This window comes from Delphinus delphis, chromosome X (assembly GCF_949987515.2).
Source record: "Delphinus delphis chromosome X, mDelDel1.2, whole genome shotgun sequence".
Classification (NCBI taxonomy): Eukaryota; Metazoa; Chordata; class Mammalia; order Artiodactyla; family Delphinidae; genus Delphinus; species Delphinus delphis.
The window spans coordinates 18,051,720-18,074,590 of NC_082704.1; the positions used below are offsets into that span (position 1 = coordinate 18,051,720).

A 22,871-nucleotide genomic window follows, 5' to 3' on the forward strand; every position below is an offset into this window, starting at 1 on the left:
GACAACACCAGCCTCCCCTCAGTGACCAACGTGGACTGGCCAGCAGGAACTCATCCAGCCTTGCCCTAAACCGGTCCGAACTGGGGCAGGTTCTCTTGAGGGAGGGGCTGAGCGGGGAGTTGGGAGGCGGCGGGGGGTAAGGGGAGCAGCCTTCTTGCCTCGTGCCGTCCTGCGCGCTGCAGTTTACGTTGGCACCGTGCTCCAGCAGGATGTTCAGGATGTCAGTCCAGCCCCGGGAGCAGGCCTCGTGCAGGGCCGTGTAGCCAGCGTTGTCACGGTGATTCACATCTTCACTGTCTTTCTGGAGGCAGTAGAGAACAACGTCCTGTGGGAACAGGGAGAGCGCCGTGAGCAAACAGAGGCCAAACTCTGGAAATCACCCTAGTTAGGTCTGAAGCTCTCCAACTGTCCAAAGAGTCTCAGAACCTGCTCTTTAGTCCAGAGACTGACAGGCAAATCTCAAAATCTTTTGCCAACAAAATCAGTCCTGAGGTGCCATCGCCAGCGGCTCAACTTCCGGCCGTGTCCTCAGCCACGGGGAGGCAGTTCTAATGACCGAGAACACTCGTCTGGGTGTGGTTTGCTGGCTGAGGCCCTCAGAGAGGCTCACCTGCCCACCCAGAGCTTAAACCCTCAGGCCTCAAGTGTCTGAGCACTCTTTCTGTAGTCTGGGGCTTTTTGAGACAGCCCCAGACCAAAGAAATGAGACATGTGCTGGCAAGCACAGCCCCTGGCAGTAATTTGAGAACAAGGAAGAAAGAATTGGTTTAAGTACTATCCCTGGATGCTGGTTTTAATTGTTTTAAGTACTATCGCTGGATGTTTATCCCTGGGCAGTCAATTCCAGGCCTCCCCTCAAATCAAGACTGTTCCAAGGATAAGCCAGTAAGGTCACTCATGCATAGTAGTGATTAGCTTCCCTGGGCTGAGACGACAGGACCAGAAGCGGGACTCCAGGCCTAGAAGCTGCCTAGCTAGTCTAGGATGAAGCTGGTTAATACGCTGACGGGGAGGGGAGAGGCAGCCCCTCTTCTGAGGGAAAGAGGCTGACAGCAGCTACCAGGGGCCTCTCATCAGCTCGCCCAGGGCCTGGTGAGATGGGACTCAGCCGTCCTGACTGACAGCTAGCTCACTGGCTGGCTGGCTGGCTAGAGCTAGCGAGCGCGCAAGCCTGCGTGTGCCCGCTGCCTCTACCCAGGGGACCACAAGGCCCCCTACCCTCCTCATCAGTGCAGATGTTGCCTCTTCCTCCAGGCATCAGACTACTCCTCCCTCCCTCCCTCCCATGACAGGCTGTCCAACTTGCTCTTGCCCCATCCTGATTGGTTGGCCTGTGGTTTCCTGTTGGCTGGTTTGGCCCCAGGTAAAAGAAGTTCACTTAAAGGGCAAGCGTTGGTCATCATTTTTTCTTTCGATCTCCCTTGGCAGCTACCCAGGCCCCCACATGAGGTGCTCGAGACAGATACGTGGTTTGCCAGTAAGACACTGTCAAAGCGGCTCTCCCATGCCAACCAGGCTGGCTGGGAGTGCAGCTGTCTTTAAATGAGTCAGTTATGGGTGTCGGAAGCCTGAAAAGAAAAGAGGGCCTACTCTGAAGCCCAGCAGCTCCACCCTTCAGAGCAAATCCTGGGGAAATAATTGGTGTGGCGGGCAAAGGCACATGGTCAAGGAGCTCATATCAACAAAAATGTCCAACCAGGTAACTGCATGATGGCAAATGAGTCAGGCTTCTACCCCTACCCTGGCATTTGGGAATCAAAAAGACTTTGGTGTGAATTCAGACTCACATGTACGTAGTAGCTGAGTGATTGTGGATGTATCACTTAACAGTGCTAACCCCTGATTTTCTCACCTATAAAATGGGGTTAATAAAACCTACTGCCATAGGCTTACGGTGAAGATGAAAGGACACGATGTAATGAGAACTCAACACGACAAAATAAACACCAGCTTCCTTTCCTAATTTCTTTTCGATCCATAGGGAAGTAGCATGAGGTGGGGTGAGCTCATCTCTGCCCCTCCAATGTACTCCTGACTCCCCCACTACCAGAAGCCAAAACGAGGGGAAGCTGGAGAGGGACGTAAAGAGTGAGCGATGATCACCCCTGTCCCTCTCTGAGTGGGGGAGCCACGGCACAGGGAAATTCAAGACGACATAAAAACCCCCAAATCCCATTTCTGGCCTAGGAATGTACTGGATGATACTGTGTTACCATTTCAATTCTGTTCATCCTAAATTGCCTTTCAAAAGGGTTTGCGTTCCCACACACCACGCCAGGGTCAAGGCGGCCCCAGAGGCCGTCTGCGCAGTAGGAGGAGGCCAGCCTGGGCTCAAGCCCCAAACCAAGCCTTGCCCAGGCCACAGAAGAGCCAATGGGGAGAAGCTTCTCCACAGATGCTCGGGCAATGGCATCCTGTGGCTGGGGGGGGTGCTCCTTACCTTATAGCCAAGACGGGCCGCCCGCTGCAGGAGGGTCTCGCCAGCATTTTTGTTCACTATGAGCCGACGAGCCTCTGGGGGGATCTGCCGGGCTGCGGGTGACTCGGAGGCCTCCTCTGGGCCAGCACTTCGGGACTTGGAGGGCGTGCATGGCTCTGTGGGTTTCGCTAGGGTGGGAGATTTGGGAGATCGTGTCTTCTGCTGGCTCCAACGCCCTTTGCCCTGGAAAGCAGAGACGCAGTCCTAGATCAGCACAGGTCCTCACTCATTTCTACCTGGTGAGCAGATGTTAAGGGGCTCAAGTCCTCAACCCCAGAAACCAAGGAATAATGATGGGATTGGAAAGCACAGGTTGAGGAGACATCCCAGCCTCTCTCAAGCACTCTGCATGCCGTCTTTACCTGCCTCGGTCCCCGTTTATTGCGGTTTTTACAAGTCATCTCGATAAATAAGTGGGAGCAAACTCTCAGAGTAAAGAGAAGTGGAGACAGCTAGCTTTGACTAAAGAGGCACGGCTGTGGAAGCCTTCACTCGTGTTGCAAAAACCTTTCCCCCACATCCAGCCCTCACCAGGCTTTTCCCACCTCTCATCACACTGTGTCCCCGATCACACTCACGCCCCGCTGGGCTGGTGGAAAGCGATCAAGCCCACGAAGCAGACAGACCGGCTTTTGAATCCTGCCTCTGCCAGCCACTAGATACAAGACCTGGGGCAAGACCCAACCTCTCGGAGCCTCACTTTTTCCCTTGCGGGGTCTTTGAGATAATGAACTAGAGCAGCTCCAGAACAATGCCCAAGGTGGGTGCTCACAAAACGTTAGTGTCCTTTCCTCATGAATGACCCCTGCATGTCTCCTTTATCCTCCCATCTTGAACTGGAATGTCTAGAGAAAGTTCCCATGCCTGGCCCAGCACTGTTTAGTGAGTCTATAGGGGCAGGTAACTTGTCTCTTTCAGATGAAGGGAGGGGACTTCAGATGGGGAGGAACTGTGTTCGAGGAGCTGTACTAGAGGAACCAGACCCAAGGCGCCTCATCTGCACCTGGACCTAAGTTAGATGATGAGATTCGAAACCTGGAGTTGATACCATAAGTGGACAAGACTTTGGGGGGGGCCTTGGGAGAGGAGGGTATGACTTGCATGTGGAAGGGTATGAATCATTGGGGGGCCCGAGGACAAGAATGTACCCTCATCAGACTTTTAAGATGGTCCCTGATGATCCCCACCTCCTGAAATTCATGCTCTTGTGTAGCCCCCTTCTGCACTGGAGAGGACTGATCTGTGTAGCCAACAGGAGAAGGCAGAGAGGACGGTGTGTGACTTCCAAGGCTAGGTCCTAAAAGACAATGTTGCTTCTGCTTTGCTCTCTTTTGGATCACTCGTTCTGGAGGAAGCCAGCTGCCAAGTCATGAGGACACTCAAGCATCCCTTTAGAGAGGCCCACGGGGCAAGCAAAGGAGGCCTCCTGCCAACAACAAGCATCAACTTGCCACCATGTGAGGGAGCCACTCTAGAAGCAGATCCTCCAGCCCCAGTCAAGCCTTCAGATGAATGGAGCCCTGGCTGACACCATGACTGCAACTTCAGGCATGGGAGACCCCAAACCAGACACAGCGAAGCTGCTCCTGAATTCCTGACTCCCAGAAAGTGTACGAGATAATACATGTTTATTGTTGGGCTAAGCTGCTAAATCTTAGGGTAGTTTGTTGCACTGCAACAGATAACTAATACATCACACTTCCCCAAGTCCCTCAGAGCATCAAAGTCTCACTTAAATCCTGTGTCTTCTACAACATTCTACAACACTCTGGTCCCCACTGCCCTCTTTCTCTGCAACACCCAGAACACCTAGTCTGAATCACATAATCCAATGCCTTATGTCTGACTGTCAATTTCCTCTGGTTGTCTCACAGACAAGTCTGGCCTCCCCTGCTACGTTTGAAGCTCCCCGGGGTCAGGGTTCACATTTTCATCTTCCCTTTTGTTCCTTACAGCACTTAACTCGGGGTTGGGCACATCGCTGCAACAAGCATTTGTTGACTTGATCCAAGGCAGCTATATATAGAGCCCTGGGCAGCCAGAAGAGTTGCCTAGAAAGACACGAAGCCAGGAAAGGAATGGCAGCAGGGAAAAGACAAGGTCCCAGGGCATTTGTTTCCTCTGGTAAATCCCAAGACAAGAGCTGCTATACGTCCACATCCCAGAAGGGCAGAGAGGTACGACAGCTGGCAGGAAGGCACCGGCTATGAGTGTAGAATGCTGCTTTATTGCCGGGAGGATAGAGGTGCATTATGGTGATACTGGAGGATGCTGGGTAAAGTACCCAGGTTTTTGCTAAGCCAAGCCAGGAGCCAAAGGGTGACTCTCCTTCTAGGCGCCAGAGCTGCCAGAGACAAGGGAGGCTGCCAGAGACAAGGGAGGCTGCCTGAGGGAGGAGCAACAGCAAATGGGGACCACCTCCCCCTCCCCCCTTCCTCCCTGGCTCGGAGCCCCTGCGGGAAGAAGCCTTTGGCCGATGCCCCAGCTTTAGTGTTGCAGGTGCGTCCCCCGCCCTCCCACCACCTTGCTTCCCACTACAAAGCACTGTGCCATGGGGGCAACTGGAGCAGGTGGTGGTGACTAGGAGAGAAAGAAAGGTGGGAGGGAGAAAGGGAGGCCCTGTGAAGGGAGAAAACCTCTCTGGGAGAACACTTCGGTGGGCACACCGCCAGGCAGAATAACCAGACAGAGGCATCAGCGCGTGCTGCTGAACGCGAGGCGGCTGGTCACCTTTGCGTGGGACGGGGTCATCTGAGCGTGTGGGGAAGAGCAGGGGAGGGGGACGCCCAGCTTTCGCCAGAGCTGCTCAGGGTTGCAGTGTCTCCCTGCCCAGCTGCCCCCTCCCCCAGTGTCCCCCGGATAGACAGAAGCCACCTATCCACAGGGTGGAGACATAGGCAAAGAGTGGGGGGCGTGCGCCAGGGGCAGCCAGGCCGGCCTCACACCCCAAGTCTCTCACTCGGGTCACCGAGTAACCTCGAACAAGTCCCCTAACCTCCCCAAGCCTCAGTTTCCTCACCATAGAATGAGGACAGCTACTGTGGGAATTAAGAGCAATCATGCAAGCAGAGCACCCGGCACAGACCAGACTTCCCCTCTCCTTCCTAGGCCCCCTCCTTCCTTCCCCTTCTCCTTCCCCTAGGTCCCAGGGAACTGGCACTGCTACCTTGCCTCTCCGAGCCTCTGTCCCCTCGTTCTTACCTCGGCCTGAAGCTCGAGGATGTACACCAGCCTCAGAGAGAGCACTTTACTGTTCTCAAAGCCCTTCACATCCGTTGCCTCCTTTCTTCCCCCAAGCACCCTCTTGAGATGGAAAGGACATGAAGTATCATCTCCATTTTTAAAGATGAAGAAATAGGCTTGAGTACTTTGTTTGAGCTGGAACCAGATTCCAGAAGAAGGAAGGGGAAAGGAGGGGAGACTCAAGCACTTGGGTCTCCTACCTTTTGCCAGTGCCACACAGGGATCCCTGCTCTGGAGCTGGAGAGAACCATAAGGATCACAACCACCAAAACAAGCCCAATATGACCGTTTTTTTAGTTGTCATGACAAACACATATTACAGGTAAACATTTGAACCTGAACCTCACTCCTCTCAAATGTACAGCTCACCCAGGATAAGGACGGTGTCATTTTTTTTTGAACTGTGCAATGCGGAACTCAACACCAGTGCCATGAACATCAGACCCAAAAGAGACGTCAATTTTGCACAGGGGTTCTAGAACGCTTGCCTAGCTATTGATCGGTGAGCGCCCACTTACCTGCTCCTCTGCTTCCATGACAAGCAAAGGAACTGAGGAGTGGGGTTGGGGAAGTACACCTATGACCGGCCCAAGTGGAAGAATTCCTTCAGCCCCACCCTTAGGCAACCTTTGTCTGGACATCAACATCCTTGCTTCTGTAAGTTGTTTTCTACCTTGATTGACTCAGAAAGCTCCCTGATCGGTTTCCAGTGAGTTAAGCCCATACAAAAGCTTCTTGATTGGATGTTAACAAGCTATTCAGGGTAACATCCTGCCATATTCTTTAGCTCTTCCCTGACTCAAAGGAGATTCAAGGATTGTCAAGGAAAAGCCATCATGGGCCAAACCCCATAGTTTGCAGATGCTTCTTGTCAGCTCTAACTTTAGTTCCCATTCTTCAAATCCATACCCCAACCCTTCTAGAACTAGTTTAAAATATTTTAATAAATATGGGTTAATTTGATCCCCCCCCTCCCCACGGTGTACTCACTCACTCGGAAGACTGTCGACTGAGGAGCCTGCCTGGAAAATGTGCCACCCTAGCCCGGCCCCGGCCGCCACAATGCCCCTCCTCTACAGCTCCCCTGGCTGGTAATGTACCTTTGCCTCTTCTGAGACCGTCGTCATGTGCTTGGTCTTGCACTTTCGTTTTCCTGATGGCTTTTCTGAATTTTCAAGGCAGGCTGGCTCCTCTAGGTTATTTGGGAGGAAACCATTTGGTGAATCCGAAATCCCCTGGGCTTTGTTGGGCAAGAGAAGGTTCCTGTTCCTGAGGCGGTGCTCCGAACTTTGGGAGGAAGTCTTCTGCTTACGGGCCTTTAAATCTAAAGGCAAGAAACAGGAAAGAATGGATGTCAGGGAAATGGAACACAGAAAAGCAACGCCTTCCTCTAAGCTGAATCAGAGGACTTTGGGGATTAGAACCTCAGTACAAAGTTGTGTAACTATTCGCTACCCATATCTGGCACGGTGCTGACTATTCCACTAAATGCTTCTCGAATGGACACTGTGCTTCCGCATCAAAGTCCCTCTTCTACACGCAGGAGACAACTCCCAGCCCTGCTAGCAGCGGGTGGCCCATCTGGCTGTCCCTAAGATGAGGGTAATTTTAAAAGGATTTCCCCATAGCCCAGAGCAAATCAGAACTTTCTTTTCAGCTTTTCCCCACTTTGTCTTTTTTTCCACTCTAATACGAAAACAAATTTAGCAGCTCTGCTGAAGTGAAATGTGAAGTATACTGGGGTGGGGAGTAAATGGTAGAAGGCTTCCTTCGTAGCCTCAGCTCTACCCGCCTGACTGCCCTGTTGGTCTCTCTCCAAGCACACAAAGATCAAAGCCACAGAAACTCCCTGAAACCAGAAGCTGCCATGGGCCGACTTAACTGGTGGGCAATCACAGAAACCTGCTGCCCTCCATGGCTGGAAATCAAGTCACTGGGACACACTGGGCAACATCTCTAATTCTAGCCATAGCTCACTGAACAGAGCACATTCCAGCTTCAAAAAGGCCTGCTGGGAACTCCATTACCAAGAGCCTCATCCCACAGGGTCAGTCCTGAACTCCAGAGGTAGGGGGACAGATTGAGTTTATCCTTATCTCTTAGCATTACTGTTACATGACTTGGCCACTAGCTGTGTGACTGCTGAGGGCAGCTCATAATCTCCCTGAGCCTCAGTTTCCATGTCTGGAAAATGGGGAGCATAAAACCCACATAACCCCTTATAAAGTGTTATAAAGAGTAAGGTATCATTATCGTATTATTTAAGTGTAAGCTCTTCAGGTAGGGCCATGCCCGTGTGTTCTTTATCTCCCCCACAGGCCTGGCCACCATGCCTAGTACACGGCAAAAGATCAGTATGTCTGTGAAGTGAGTGACTTCAGCCTCAGTTTCTCCAGGTTGTGAAACGAAGGGGTTGAGCAAGATCCAAGCGTTCTCAACTCGCCTCCCCTGACCTTTGCACGCGCTCTTACGTGTGAAATTGCCAAGGGCAGATCCGGATGTAGGAACCATCATTACAGCATGAGGAACTGTCTGCAGGTTATGCACAGCTCTTAGAAGGCCAGCTGCCGTACCACCCCTTCCTCCCAACTAGCTCCAACCCACTAGTGGGTCCCCACGTCTGTCTAAGAACTGCTGTGTTGGATGGCTTCTAATGGCACTTCCAGCCAGCACGTTCTCAACCAGGCCTTTTGATGCAACAAGTTTGGGCTGAGGCAAAAGAGGAAGGAACAGAACCGTGCCTTGTGAGGACCTCAGGAAACACAGGGAAGCCATATTACAGCATTCAACGCCACAGGAAAAGCAGCAGCCCCTTCCCTGTGTACTCAGGGCAGGGCAGGCTGTGGAGTTTATTCAACTGTGGTGGAGCAGCCTCACAGTAGCACAGAAAGGAACAGAGGGTGAAGGTAGCAGGTGTATTGCTCTTCCTATCCCCTCCGCAAATCAAGAAGAGAGAGACCCAAGCCAAGGACGAAAGGAAAGATCATGAGGCCCAGACAGGAGTAAAGTGACCTGTTTAGTTTGGTCTCTGCCTGACTCTCTGATGTCAACCTGAAAGGGGGTAGCAATAGGAGGGATCAGAGCTTTCGGAGAAAAGAGATGTTTGCCAGGCAATTCCTTCATGAAGAGTCACCATCAGATCTAGAGGAAGGTGACCAGACCACAGGCCAAAGCCAACAAACTCAACTCAAAACCCGTAGACACACATGGAGGGAGAATGATCTACTTTCCAACAGCCGGAGCTGCCTCCACGACAAGCAGGATGCCTTGCTGAGTGGCGTTCCCATACTCCTGGAGGTGGTTGAGGCTACCTGTCAAGAGTGCTGTGGAGATCTCCGCATTGAGTGGAAAACTGGGCCAGGTAATCTCGAAGGTCCTTCTGGTTCCAAAAGCCGATAAGTTCCATAAGAAGCTTCCAAGCTTCTAGGAAACCAGATCTCATTAGAGAAGACTGGGTGGTACAAAAGCTCCTCTTCATCCTAACACAAGTGGCTGAGGTCAACTGCTTGACAACTCACTCCTGACCAATCCATATGGCTGTGGCAGAGAACTGGGAAAATCATCTCCACGCTCTCACACGGTTGATGAAAATTGGCTCGATCACTCTCTTAAGTGCGGGAATAGGTATTGTGTATATCTCTACTTAAACACAGCTGGAAATGAGGCTTAGCCTTCTTTGCATTATAGCAAACCCAGAATCTACTACCCACTCACATGTGGTTATTCAGTTTTCACTAATATGGAGACCGCAGATATTTACCGGCAGCTCAGGATGAATACATTATAGGGGCCAATGAATTGTTGTTTCAGGGGCAGAGGTCAGAGAAAGAGAGTGAGAGACAGAGGTGTTCTCATTGAACCCAGAGACGTGCTTTTTGCTCATCTAGAAATCCACTATAGGAATGGGCCCGAAGAGCGCTTAGCCCAACAAACTGATATTAGCCTTGGTGACGGTCTGTGCCTCCATGATTACATATTATAGCGTCTAACGTGGCCAAACAAAGCCTGGTGTTTTCTCCTTGGGCTGCCTGCTTTTCCAACAAAAATGATGCCTGCAGGTCCAACAAAAATGATGTCATCTGAAAGCTTCACTCTGCCTCCTAATGACCTTTGTGGCTTTAACTAAGAAAGCCAAGTTGTGCCCGCTTCTACTTGAAGTTCTTCTGTTGGGTTGAGGAAACCATTGTGCTTCTTTTTAGTTTAGGGGCTGGAGGCATCCCAGGAAAGGCAGCCAATACCCTCTTTCTTCTTGAAGCCAGGATTCTAGGAGAGAAAACCCAACCTCCCAAAAGACCCGACTCCCTCAAGCCAACCAGAGAACTCCCTGGTATTGAGTTGTCCCACACCAAGGACGTCACTGTGGCCTTGCCCACAGGTCCAGACTTTTATAAAAAATTGGAGAGCTCGGGGCTACATGTCCTCAGCTCACCTGTAGGTCAGTCCAATGTCATTCAATCTCAACCCCAAGCCAAGACCTCGGGACTGGAGTTGAGTGACCCCCTCTGGCAGCTGGAGCTCATAGCACCATGTTTCTCTGGGTGCAGAGGCCTTTGGCTGGCGTAGAGGAGGCAGAGGTGGGAACACCCAAGATGCCCGAGGGTCCCCAGAAGCCAGAGTCACTGTGGTTTGGGGACGGGGGGCAGCAGCTCCCTGGGGCAGCAGCCCCCGGCCGGCCTTACCTGCTCTCCCTTTCCGCCGCTGCTCTTCTTCTTGTTCAGTCAGGTACTCCCCAGTCTGGTATTTTCGGCTCTTCTGCCGTCTCCGTTTCTTCCTCTTCACCAGGCCCTCCTCCTCGTCTTCCTCCTCCTCCTCGTTGGTGTCCCACATCTGCCGGGCAGCCTCTGTCCTCCAGGGCATCTCTCGGGCTCGCCACAGGTGCCTGCGGCCCTGGCTCAGCAGGGTCTTGTCCTGGGCATGGTGGCTGCGGTACTGGGTGTCCCGTTGGGTCTTTCTCACCTTTCGACGCTTGGCCGGGGTGGGGGTCACCTCCTCTTCCTCCTCGGTGGGGAAGACTTCCTGGCTTCCCATGTCACTGTCTGCCATGCCAGCAAAGGAGCTACAGATGCTTCCTGTGGACGGGATGTACAGAGGACGGTCAGGTACCTCTTCAAAGGACCAAGAGTACGGTGTCGAAGCAAGTGCCCTGGATTAGGAGTTTGAAGGTCTGGGTTCGAGTTCAGGCTCTGCCAGTTATTGGCTGTATGCTCTCAGAAAGTTCCTTCACTTCTGTCTCCTCGTCTATAAAATGAGAATACTGTTCTCTGCCTTACTGACCTCACAGGACTGTTCTGAGGCTCAAATGAGATAATTCACCCTTAAGCGCTTTACAGAGTCCAATATATTACACAGCTATCAAGTATCCAAACCACACACCCTTCCTCATCCACGCTGCCCTGCCACTTTCATTCATTCCACAAACTCTTACTTAGTGCTTATAAGGTGCCAAGACTTGTCTGAGGGGCAGGAAAGGGCCACAGGGTTTAGTAGGGGGTGGGGGAGGGCAGACTGACATGACGCTCCCGCCCGTGCTCACTATGTGACCCCCCAATCTTGCTGACAGAGCCACCCTGGGCAAGCAGAGTTGTCACCAAAGAGTCTCAGGAAGAGTGAAGCAAGAAGGAGCCCCTTTCCTGTGACACAGCCTGCGTTAGTCCCGCCCAAATGCTCCTCAGCCACGCCCTCTTCCCGTCATTGACCCCACCTCCTACTGAGCAGCCAAGAGTCCAGGGGTGGAGCTTTCTCCCCAGCTCCACCCCCTGCCCCACTGCAGCTGTTCCTCACCGTTGGGCAGGCACTTCCCCCTCCTCTCCTCACCACCCCAGGATGAGGGGACCTTTCCTACCCTCCTCTGCCACCCGGCCAAGAGGCCATTTTCCTTCCCACGCCTGCCTTCAATTCTGCTAACAACAAACACAGTCCTAAATTGGCCCGGTTTAGTGATCCAGGAGATCTGACATCTTTCTCAGAAGCAGCTCTGAGATACCACCATCTTTCTCCCGAGGCCCGGCTATTAACTCGACAATCCCCAAACCCAAGCGAGGCCAGCAGAAGAAAGAAATGGTTCGAGGGAATTCCCTGGTGGTCCAGTGGTTAGGACTCCGCGCTTTCACCGCCAAGGGCGCAGGTTCAACCCCTGGTTGGGGAACTAAGATTCCACAAGCCTAGCGGTGCAGCCAAAAAACAAAGAAAAGGTTCGAGGCCAACAGGGTGGCAGTGGCTCTTGACCAAAGCTTCAAGTCAGTCAGTCAGACTGCTTAAAGACAGCAAATATCCAGGAAACTTTCCATTATACAGACTAGGCAGGGAACGAAGTGTTCTAGTTAATCTAATATTCTGGTTAACACGAATCACCACAGAGATCACACAGGGATCACCAATTTCCAAAGAATCAAATACACTACAATGTGTTTAACACTGAAATGGGAACGGCTGTAATGTAATCGCTCTTTGATGATTCAGAGGACACTTCAGGATTTTTCGAGGCCTCCAGGCTGTCATTACGAGCCCCAATTACCACCGCGCTCTCCACGTGCTGAGGTGCCCGTTAATAGAATGTCAGATAACTGAGTTTACACTGTGCCCTGCTTCCCCATTCCACCCACGTTGCATGGAAATCTGGGTGAACCGGGGCAACCATTTCTAGCACTAAGTACCAACTTGGAGGCTAGCAGGCAACAGTAGTAGCTAGAAAGGGCTATCCTTTTTTAGACCCTGGGGGTTGACCAATACAAGTTCAGGGGACCAGAGGTGATTCTGCTGGCCCTGACGACTCAGTGACCATTTCCAATTTGGATACCTGGCACACAGGGCAAGAGGACAGAGGCCCAAAGGTTAAATGTTTGTGCCAGAGACTGGCCCCCAAAATCACGAGATGCCAAAGCCTGGAGTAGAATCAGTTTTCCTGAGTGGCACAGGCCTTTCCTCTTTCCACCACTGGCTGCCAACAAGAGATGTCAAATCCCTGTTACGAAATGCTAAGTAAATCATCCTAAAATCGTGGGCAACGACCCAGCTCCTACCCTGGGCTCTCTCGTCTCTGCAAGGAGCTGGGCATCTTGGCACAGTGAATCAAATTCCCAACTCTCCACCTGGGCCAATGGCAAGGTCGCTCGACCAGACTTCTACCTCTCTGCAGAGGAGTGCCAAGGTGGGCCTCAGCCTCAGACTCACTCACCAGACTGACTGCGCGTCCGGGTGCTCAGGACCACGGGGATGAAGTCGCGGAAACTGCTCTTTGCCTTCTTCTCCAAGGAACCTGGAGTGGTGTGTGGTTTGAGAGCAGAAGGCAGAGATATCACAATCAGAGTCTCAGGACGGGAAAGCCTCCCCCACCCTCCCAACCCGAGAGGCTCAAATGGAGAACTCAAGGGAGGGTTTGTGTTCTCCCTGCATTACATTTATTAATTTCCCTTATGCTGCTATCACCTACGTATCTCTTTTAGAGAAGGAGCTTTTCCCGGTGGTTTTTGAAAACTGGGAGTTGGGTCATTTTTGCTGACACCAAAAAAGGCAGTGCACGGCATCGATTCGCCGGCACGCCACAAAGTGGAAGGCCCGGTTGTCTGGACGACTGTGAGGCTGCTGCGCCTCCACAGCGTTATAACTGAGCTGGAGCAGGTCCCAGAGAAGGGTAACCTCCATGAATCGCAGAGGATTGAGCAAGGCAGGAAGATGGGAGCAGGGAACGGCGGACGGCGGAAAACTGCTATATAGGAACAGACTAGAGAGAGGCAGGTCACATCAGACAGGCAAGGCTACGAACACCGGCTACTATGGGCAGGAATACGCGGGCTTCTCTCTGCTGAGGGCGCCAAGGAACTATTAGTGGCAGAGCATACGGGTTACGTACACACCTCCCCAACCCAAACATCCTGTGTGTCCCTAAATAATAAGGGTTTAGGACTCCTCCAACCCTTCTAGCTAACTAGCTATTAATTTTTAACTTTTATAATGGGAGTTTCCAAATATACCAAAGGTAGACAAAACAGTGTAAATAACCCCCATTTGGTCTTAATCCTCATTAAACCCATTTCTTCCCTGAGCCTAGACCCACTTCAGGGTAATAGGTTGGCTACTCTGCTGTAGGACTGACTCTTGTCTATCTGAAAAGCACCACTTCAGAGTGTGCCTTATTCTAGCAACCAGGGTGAGCAGCATTAAGCCCCCACTCCTGTCTCCCTTCTCCCTCCGCTTAGATTTCAGAGGTGTCAATTATATCTTCCTCCTGGGACTTCCCTGCTGGTGCAGTGGCTAAGACTCCATGCTTCCAATGCAGGGGGCCCGGGTTCAATCCCTGGTCAGGGAACTAGATCCCGCACGCCGCACGAAGATCCCGTGTGCCGCAACTAAGACCCGGCACAGCCAAACAAATAAATAAATATTTTTTTCAAATTATATCTTTCTCCCACAGTGAGGAAGTCTCACTTTCCTGGTCAGTTGCAGAGCCCCTCCCCCTCCACCCGCCATAGGGATCCCTCTGCAGCCCATCAAGAGGGCCAGGACCCGCGGGGCCTACCTTCCTCGTGGCCATCGGCTCGTTTTCCTGGAGACTGGGACTCCGGCTTTGTTGGCTTCCGGTGCTTGTGCTTTACCCTGACTCCATTGTGCTCTTTTCCTGAATCTGAAGCCCCCCTGGGGCTTTTCTTGGTGGGTTCCTGGGGGTCACTAGGTGGCTTCCGGCACTGTGGAGAGGTGGAGAGAGTCAGGTCTGAGGTCAGTTTCACCTCTTAAGAAAGCTCTCTTAATGTTGAGCCCTGTGCCCTGATACTGACACACGGACACGAGCTTCCCACGTGGAGGCTGGGGGAAGGGGCCGCCCGCTGCCTTCCACAGTGGGCTACAGAGGCTTTTTGGACTGAATCCAGTGCCCTAGCTAATCCCCACAGACATCCATACCCCATCATTTGAAACACGTCCACAGAGTCTGCATTCACAAGCCGAATAAACACCCAAAGTCATTTGAAAAGGTGCAAAGTCAGGCCCCATACTCTCTATATCCGAACAGCAATAGAGAGATGGACAGAAAACAAAAATGCCTCTTCTGCAAGTTGGATGACTACATTGTTCAAATAACTTCACTGTGAATAGTACTGACACCAACAACTGAAACTAATTCTCATATGGGCCAACTCAAGAAAAATTATCTATTTGCACATGTAGATTAATACCAGAAAAAAGATTCAACTAAGGCAAGAAGAAAAGTCTACCACGGCAGCAATTCCAATCTCCCCGTACTTAGGAAAGACACCGAAAAGGCCCAGGCATTTTCAATAATGACCCTTTACACTCTGAGGCCCTTTCACCTTTTCCAAACACTCTCTCTAATATTCGATTTGTTCTTCCCAACAACCCAGAGAGGAAAACCTAATATCACACCCTTGAACAGACGAGGAAACTGAGCCTCCAAGATAAGAGGTTAAATGATTTGTCCAGGGCAACACAGCCCAAGGCGTCCACTTGCTCAGGGGCCGTCCGGGACCAGGCAAACCTGCAAGTTAGCTGCTCTGTGCCTGCAGTGAGAAAATGGCTGAGCTAGGACTAAGACCCAGGGCTCCTGGCGCCCATCCCGGGCCTCTTCACCTCAGCTCTCACTCCTCTTCTCCCTCACTTGTGTCCTCCACTGGTTTTGGTCATCCCCACTCATACCTACTGCCCAGCGCATGCGGTAGGCACAATGGTTGTGCTTACACATTGCAAGGACACTCTTGAGCCTAGCAGTCACACATCCTCACAAGCTTTGAGATCTCTCCACGCCACCCAACAAGAAATAGGGCAAGGTAGGGATTTCTAGTATTGTAGTATCCAAGGAGTGCAGAGTAAGCAAAACATTTTAACAATGACAGCGGGCCCTAGGAAGAAAGGAAGAGTTGTTTTCCCCCTAAGCAGACCCGCACGCCACATTCTAAAAGGTTATCACGGTCCAGCTCCAGCTAAGGGGATGGCAGATGTCTTACTGACGCAACATTTTTCCGGCGTGGGGGCGGGGGGAATATGTCTCCATAGAGCCACCATTCCCCATCAAATTCCAGGGACTCCTGCTATCCCATGAACTCCTGCTTCTTATTCAGCAGAGGGCTGAGCTGAAAATTCAGTTTCTCCCTTTACTTGCTGCCAGCTCCTATAAACCAAAGTGTTAGGAGAAAGAAAGAAATGGGAAGGAAAGAGGAAGATGGGCAACTGCTGCTTAAAGTGTGACCTTCAGGTATGGCCACAGAACAACTACCTCAAGTCAGGCGGAATAAAGTTCAGTGCATGTCAATTTGAACATGTCGTATTTATTTCTGAATATCATTTTTAGCTGGCTCTTTCAAGTACAGATCATTAACTTTTACTTCCTAAGAGAGACAAAAACAAGTAAAACAGAACATCTAGAAGGGATCTGTGTCTGTATGTTCTGCAAGGGCAACACTCAGAGTAAAAATATATCGCACACTCCAACTTAGGCAAAAAGTTGCGGTGATGAAGAGACCATGTAAGATGAATGTTCTGGTTAACAGAGTTTTGAAGGGTTTTCCAAAGAACTTTCCAAAAGATGAGAAGACAACCAGCACCAGATGAAGCAGAACTTTCTTTGCTGATGACTCAGAAGGTCCTTCAGGATTCCGCACGGCCTTGGGGCAGGTGGTGTAGGAGACAGGAGACTGATTCTTTTTTTAAATTTTTTTTATTTAATTTTTTTATTGCAGTAACATTGGTTTATAACATTATATAAGTTTCATGTACATAACATTATACTCCTACTGCTGTATACACTACGGAGAGTATTCTGATTCTTGGCCATACCCTGAAAGGGGCCATACCCTGGAGACTGGGCTTCCGGCACTGTGGAGAGGTGACCCCTGATTTTAGTTTTGCTTATCAATGGTTTCTTTCTCAGGAAAATGGAACATAAGAAAAGAAAGATCTAAGTTATTTGCTTTCTGGAAAAATGGACATTTACTAAATCATTACAGGCGGCTGCCAAGGGCTGCTTCAAGGCTCCTGACGCTGTGACTTTATTCTCTGCCCTCTGCATCTGTCAGTGGGCCCAGTGAACTGTTCATCTAATATAGGAAGGGGCAGTGCCTGCCTGTCAGCGAGTCGCCTGCAAGACATAAGCTCCATGAGGGTCTATCCTATTTGTAATACTAATGATATCAACAGCAGCCACTAACACTTCCCGAGCACTTACTATGTGCCAGGCACTGTTCTAAGCATTTACACATATCACTTCATTTTATCTTTTTTTAACAATAGCTTTGTTGACATATAACTTACTGAGATATATCATACACTTATTTACGTTTATTATTCAACTGTTTTTAATACAATCACAGAAATGTGTAAGGATCATCACTATCTAGTTCTAGAACTTTTTCATCACCCCAAATAGAAACCCTGTACCCATTAAGCCGTCACTCTCCAATTCCTCATCCCCGCCAGCCTTAGGCAACTACTAATCTACTTTCTGTCTCTGTCAATTTGCCCATTCTGGACATTTCACATCATCATTTCATTTAGTCTTTACATAGCCCTATGAGTAGGTACTATCACTGTCTCATTGTATAGATGAGGAAACTGAGGGCGAGACAGATGAAGTAACTTGACTGATATCACATAGCTAGGAAGAAGTAGAACCAGGATTCAAACTCAGGCACTGTGCCTGGCTCCAGAAAGCATACTCCTCACCAAAATGCTGTACTGTCCTCCTGAAGATGTATTCCCACTGCCTGGGAAGGACTGGCACATAGTAGCCGCTCAACAAACACTTGCTAAATGGTCAGTGAAACAGCTATACATAAGCAGAGTGGAAGATAGTGTGGCATAGCTCAAGATGAACATGAAGTTTATTTTTCTCTTTTTCTTTTAATTTTTTTAAATTGGGGTATAGTTGTTTTAGAACGTGAACTTCAGAGCCAATAAGACTGGAGCTTGAGTTCCACTTCTGTCATTTAGTAGCGGTGTAACTTTGGGTAACTTACTCATTTTCTTATCTGTGAATTGGGTGTAGTGTTCACCTCATAGGGTTATTTGAAGGATTAAGTTAGATAACATACGTAGAAAGCACTTGGTATGTAGTAGGAATTCAACAAACAGTAACAACTATAACGACATGAACTATTATTATTACCACCAAGAGCAGATTGCAGTCACCTGAGCAAACGCTAGACATACGCTGTACTGTTTAATGACCTATGTTCCTACTTGGCATGTCTCTGCCGTACTGAGGTGGTCATGGGGTCACTGAGAAAAACCCACCCAAACTCTACTCCCAGGGTTCTTAACCTGGAGTCCATGGGTGGGCTTTGGGGAGTGGGTTGGGTCCGTGAGCCCCTTGAAATTATGGGCAAAGTTCTGAGGTCATGTTTCAGGGGACAGGGTTCACAGCTCTCATCAGCTTCCCAAAGTGCTCTATGGTCCAAAAAAGACTAAGAGCTTCTGCCACAAACAAATTCATAGTGCTCTGGCTAGAAATCTATTCAACATCCAGTCTGAAGGCTGTTAACATAACCTCAAATTGCTCCATATTTTGAATAAGCCCTACCTATCCTCAACTGCTTCAAGAATCTCCTTGATCACTAGTGTCCTTCAGATCCTCTTTGGAGGAACACTGGATTCAGGCCAAGTCCTCTTAGCCCACCTTTTTGCCTAGAACCCTGCCATCATCCTTAGCCTATTCAGAACCCAGACCTAGATGCCCATCTGCCTTGGACATCAAATTCCCAATGGGCTGAAACCCACAGCTGCCACCCCAAGCATTAGGGGGAAAGGAAACTGGTGGACAAGCCCAGAAGCTGAATTGGCTCGAGCCCCACAAAACTCCAAGCAAATCCTAAGCAGGCTTACCCCGGTGGTGCAGAGAACAACCTTGTCAAAGGCCCCTTGCCTCCCTGGACCCTAAGCTCTCAAGGCCAGCAGTCATCTTAGAAGAGGAAAAGGAAGAATGGCCATGCAAGGAAGGGCCTGTTATTAATTGATTTCCCTCCCCATATCGTATGGTATTCTTCCACTTTCCAACCTCATCTGGGACAATGGCTTTCCTAGCCTCAGGGACCAAATCATTTCCCACATCTACAAAATAGAAGCCCACCCCTCCCCACGCTAAAACACCATATATGGAGAATGTTACTTGGTAAGGGTCATGATTCACTTTACACAAGCCTTCCAATCAGTTCAGTTCACAGAGCTACTCAAGAACACTGCACGAGGGCTTCCCTGATGGCACAGTGGTTAAGAATCCGCCTGCCAGTGCAGGGGACACGGGTTCGATCCCTGGCCCGGGAAGATCCCACATGCCGCGGAGCAACTAAGCCCATGTGCCACAACTACTGAGCCTGTGCTCTAGAGCTCGCAAGCCACAACTACTGAGCCCACGTGCCACAACTACTGAAGCCCGCGCACCTAGAGCCCATGCTCCACAACAAGAGAAGCCAACACAATGAGAAGCCTGCGCACCGCAACGAAGAGTAGCCCTCGCTCACCGCAACTAGAGAAAGCCCATGCGCAGCAACAAAGACCCAACGGAGCCATAAATAAATAGATAGATAGATAGATTAAAATTAAAGAACGCTGCACGAGGTTGACGTCTGCAGGACAAAGCAGACCGCTGGGGTCTCGGCCCGGCCCTCAACCTCAGCCCAGCACTCACCTTGGGTCCAAGGGAACTGCGGACCACAACCTTGGCTTGCGGCTGCTGCTCCTCTCCATCCTTCTCTTTGCCGCACTTCATTTTCTTGGGCGGCAGAGGTTCGGTCACCCCATCGGTCACCACCGAGTCTGGTTGCCACTTGTTCTTGCAAGGAAAGACACCTACACTTTCCTGTTTCACTCGAGCCTGCCCAGCCTTACTCCGCACTTCAGCTTGGCCCCTCTGGGTAGCTGCTGGGAGGCCATCGGCCCGGAAGCAGGTGGCTAAATTGAAGACCACATCACCATCCACCTTCTCCATTTTCACCCGCCCCAGGTCCACCTGGCTTCCGAGCTGTGCAAGGTCTGTGCTGGAGGCCCTCTTGCCGCTTGGGACCACGTCCAAGATGATTTCCTTGGGGCGGCTGTCATGAGGTAGCAAAGGCAGCTCGGGCATCTTGTGCAGGTTCTGGGGGGTGGCCAGGACCAGCTCATGGGACATATAGGTGGCCAGCACTTGGTTCTTAGGCTTCGTGTCTCCTGCCAGCTTCAGGCCGCAAGCCCCCTGGGGGCCTTCCAGCTTAGGAGTGCTGTCGGGGCAGAGGTGGCTCTCTGATTCCTCAGGCCCCTGATTCACTCTCAGGTCCCCACTGCTAGGCTGCACAGACAGTGCCAGGGTCCCTGTCTGAGGGCTGAGCGTCAGGAGGACAGGGTTCACTTGTTCCTCGTAAGGCTTGGCAGCAATCCGGCAAGTTTTGTTCTTGGTGCCCGTGTCCTGCTCTGGAGCAAAGGGGCCCCCGGGCCGTGGCTGCCCCTCCGGAAGTCCATGCACAGCCTCACTAGGGCCAAGGGATGGCACACCAGAAAACTCAGAAACGACGCTGGTGGGCCTGATGGGCACCCCCTGGCTGGGGGTCAGCTGCCCGGCACTGGAAATGCCGATAGAAAGCAGAGACGCCTGGTGGTATGGTGACCAGCCAACAGGCAGGACCTGGGTGCTGGTGGGTTTCCCGTTGACTGAACACCGTGGGTAAATATTTGCTGGCCCTGTGGGCTTCCAGAGGGAGAGCTCCTTGGTTTGGCAGCCCGGCAGCCCAGGGGCGATGCGGGCTGGGGTGTAACGCTTCACTGTGCTTGGCTGTCCCTCAGTCCCAGCCTGGCTGCCCTTCTTGCCACAGGGGGCACCAGTGCTCTTGGGCTCTCCTTGATCGATGATGGAGATGGGCTCCTGCTTGGGGAGATGACGGGGGTCTCGGTTGAGGCCCAGGTTGGGGTCTTTGTTCAGCAGGAGGGATGCAGGCACTGGGTTGGCCACTCCCACGTAGGTGCCGGGAATGGTGCTGATCAGCGCAGTGGAGTTCTTCACCCAGGTGCTTGGGTCCCCGTTCCTCACGATCTCAGGAAAGATGACGAAGGGCGAGGAAGTGGAGCCCAGGCATGAGGTGACATTGCTGCCGGCAGCCTGGGTCGTGCGCTGGGACCTAGACAGGACCGTGGAGAGGAGGGCCTTGCTGCTGGTGTGCACGGGGGTCAACACGGGCATGGGAGGCGTCTTGCGCTGGTTCGGCAACGGGAGCTTCTGCCGGTTGGACTTGGAGGAGAGGTCCAGGGGCATCTCGCTGCACTCAGGCGGAGAGGCCATCTCTCGCTCCAGCTGTGGAGGTGACTTGAGGGGAGAGAAAGTGACGGAAGTCCCTTCTGTTTGTTGCTCGTTGCCACCTGGCATCTTGGCAGGATGCGATGGGGCTGAGCTCACGCTGGGGGCTGGCAGCAGAGGCTGTGGTGGTGGAAGCACCTTGGCAGAAGCAGTGGAGAGGGAAGTATCTGCCAAAGGCCCGGGGACCCCATCGGGTGCAGGCTGGGTGCTGGTGCTGCTGGATGGGGAAGCGCAGGGGAGCCTGTTCACCTCCAGAGAGACCAGCTTGGACTCCGAAGTCAGAGGCCGGGCCACAGAAAATGCATATGGGTAAGACCGCAGCTCTGGGGAGGCCAGCACCCCAGGGAGACACCTGTCCTGCAGGTAGGATGGCAGGACAGGGAGTGTAAGGGTGGAGGAGACTCCCAGGGTGGTTGGCAGTGTGGCCACGCTGAGTGGCTGCCCACAACTTGGAGGCGGGATATAGACCAGCGGCTGGCTCGGGGTCAGCACTGTCCCTGGCTGAAAGGACAGGGGTACTTTTTGCATAGCTGGTGCCTGAGCTGCAGGAAAACACACTCGACTCAAACTAAAGGACGCCGGGATGGGTGCAGAGGTGGGAATGGCAGTGGGCGTGGCAGCCGGCATGGGCGTGGGGGCTGGAGTGAAGATTGGGGCTGGGGTGGGTGCAGGCACCGGCGTGGGAGCAAAGGCAGGGATGAGGGTGGGGGTAGAAGGCGGGCCAGAGGACGGGGTCGGGGTGGGCATCGGCACCGATGGAGGGGCGGGAGCTGCCGGAGGCGTGGACGACGGCATCGGAGCCAGAACTGGAGTGGGGACAGGTGCGAGGACCAGGGTCGGAGCCGAAGGGGGCACAGGAGCCTGGATCAGAGCCAAGGGAGGAGCTGAAACTGGGACTGAGATGGGGGTAGGGGCTGGAGCCGACAGGGGGACGGGGCCCGACGGGGGAGCAGAAGCTGGCACGGGCACCAAGACTGAGGCCGAAACCGAAAGAGGGTTCGAATCGGAGATGAGTGTGGGCACTGACGGTGGCGCCGGAGCCAGAGCCGGGACTGGTGCTAAGGGAGGGGAAGGGGCCGGAACCGAAGTGGCAACCTGGACGGGAACGAGCCCAGAATGGGGCACCGGGGCGGGGACAGAGAGGGGGACCTGGAATGGATCTGGAACAGATGGGGGGACAGAGGCTGAACTGGGAGCCGGGGGGCAGATGGGGGCTGGCAGCGGACTGAAGTTAGTGGTAACCAGAGGCAGGGTGCCCTCCACGGGGACGCCAGTTCCTAGAGTTGCCAAAATGAAAGTATTCTTCTCCCCGACACCCTGCCGAGAGTCCAAAGCCTTCGCCCCAGCTGGCGAGCAGTCCACCTGTTTGCTCATTTGGGTGCTGAGGGGAGTCCAGGAGCAGTCTGCCGTGCCGTTGCTGGCCTCTGGGCCGTCAGAAGTGGGAAGCTTGAGCCCGTCTCCCGGGCTGCTCAGTGGCACCAAGGGGCCCCCTGCCTCTGCCACATTCCCAGCATAGTCCATTTTCGGCTGGGCGTCGTCAGGCCTGTCTTCTGACTTGTGCCCAAGTTTTTCTGTTGCACTGCCATCTGGGTCTGCCCCCCGGGCATTACTGCCACTTCCAACTGCCGTGAGCTCCACCTGCAACGACAGAGCAGCGTGCCCATCTTAGCGAGCTCTCTGTAGATCGTGCAAGTGTCCCGAGGCCCGGGAGAGGTGACTGCTGGTCCTCTTTGCAACTCGACCAACCAGGCAGAAGCAAAGAGAAGCTGGCCAATTTCTGCCTCACATACAGCAACTCCTGGGAAACACCCTGTCCTTTCCTGGCCCCCTTCTTGGGATGGCAGGCTGGGCACGTTGCCTGAGCAGTTCAGCTCCACCCGTTGGCAG

The 22,871-nt window shown here is 52.4% G+C and overlaps 1 protein-coding gene across 1 annotated transcript in view; it reads right to left on the reverse strand.

Annotated features, from left to right (window-relative positions):
- Positions 1-22,871, reverse strand: part of BCORL1 (BCL6 corepressor like 1) — a 58,964-nt gene that overhangs the window by 13,045 nt on the left and 23,048 nt on the right. The window contains exons 4-10 of the mRNA XM_060001955.1: positions 19,350-22,622; positions 14,238-14,403; positions 12,897-12,977; positions 10,402-10,791; positions 6,823-7,046; positions 2,441-2,662; positions 159-325 (exon numbers count right to left, since the gene is read on the reverse strand). Of these exons, the coding sequence (XP_059857938.1) occupies positions 159-325; positions 2,441-2,662; positions 6,823-7,046; positions 10,402-10,791; positions 12,897-12,977; positions 14,238-14,403; positions 19,350-22,622 (4,523 nt within the window). The remainder of the gene's footprint in view (positions 1-158; positions 326-2,440; positions 2,663-6,822; positions 7,047-10,401; positions 10,792-12,896; positions 12,978-14,237; positions 14,404-19,349; positions 22,623-22,871) is intronic.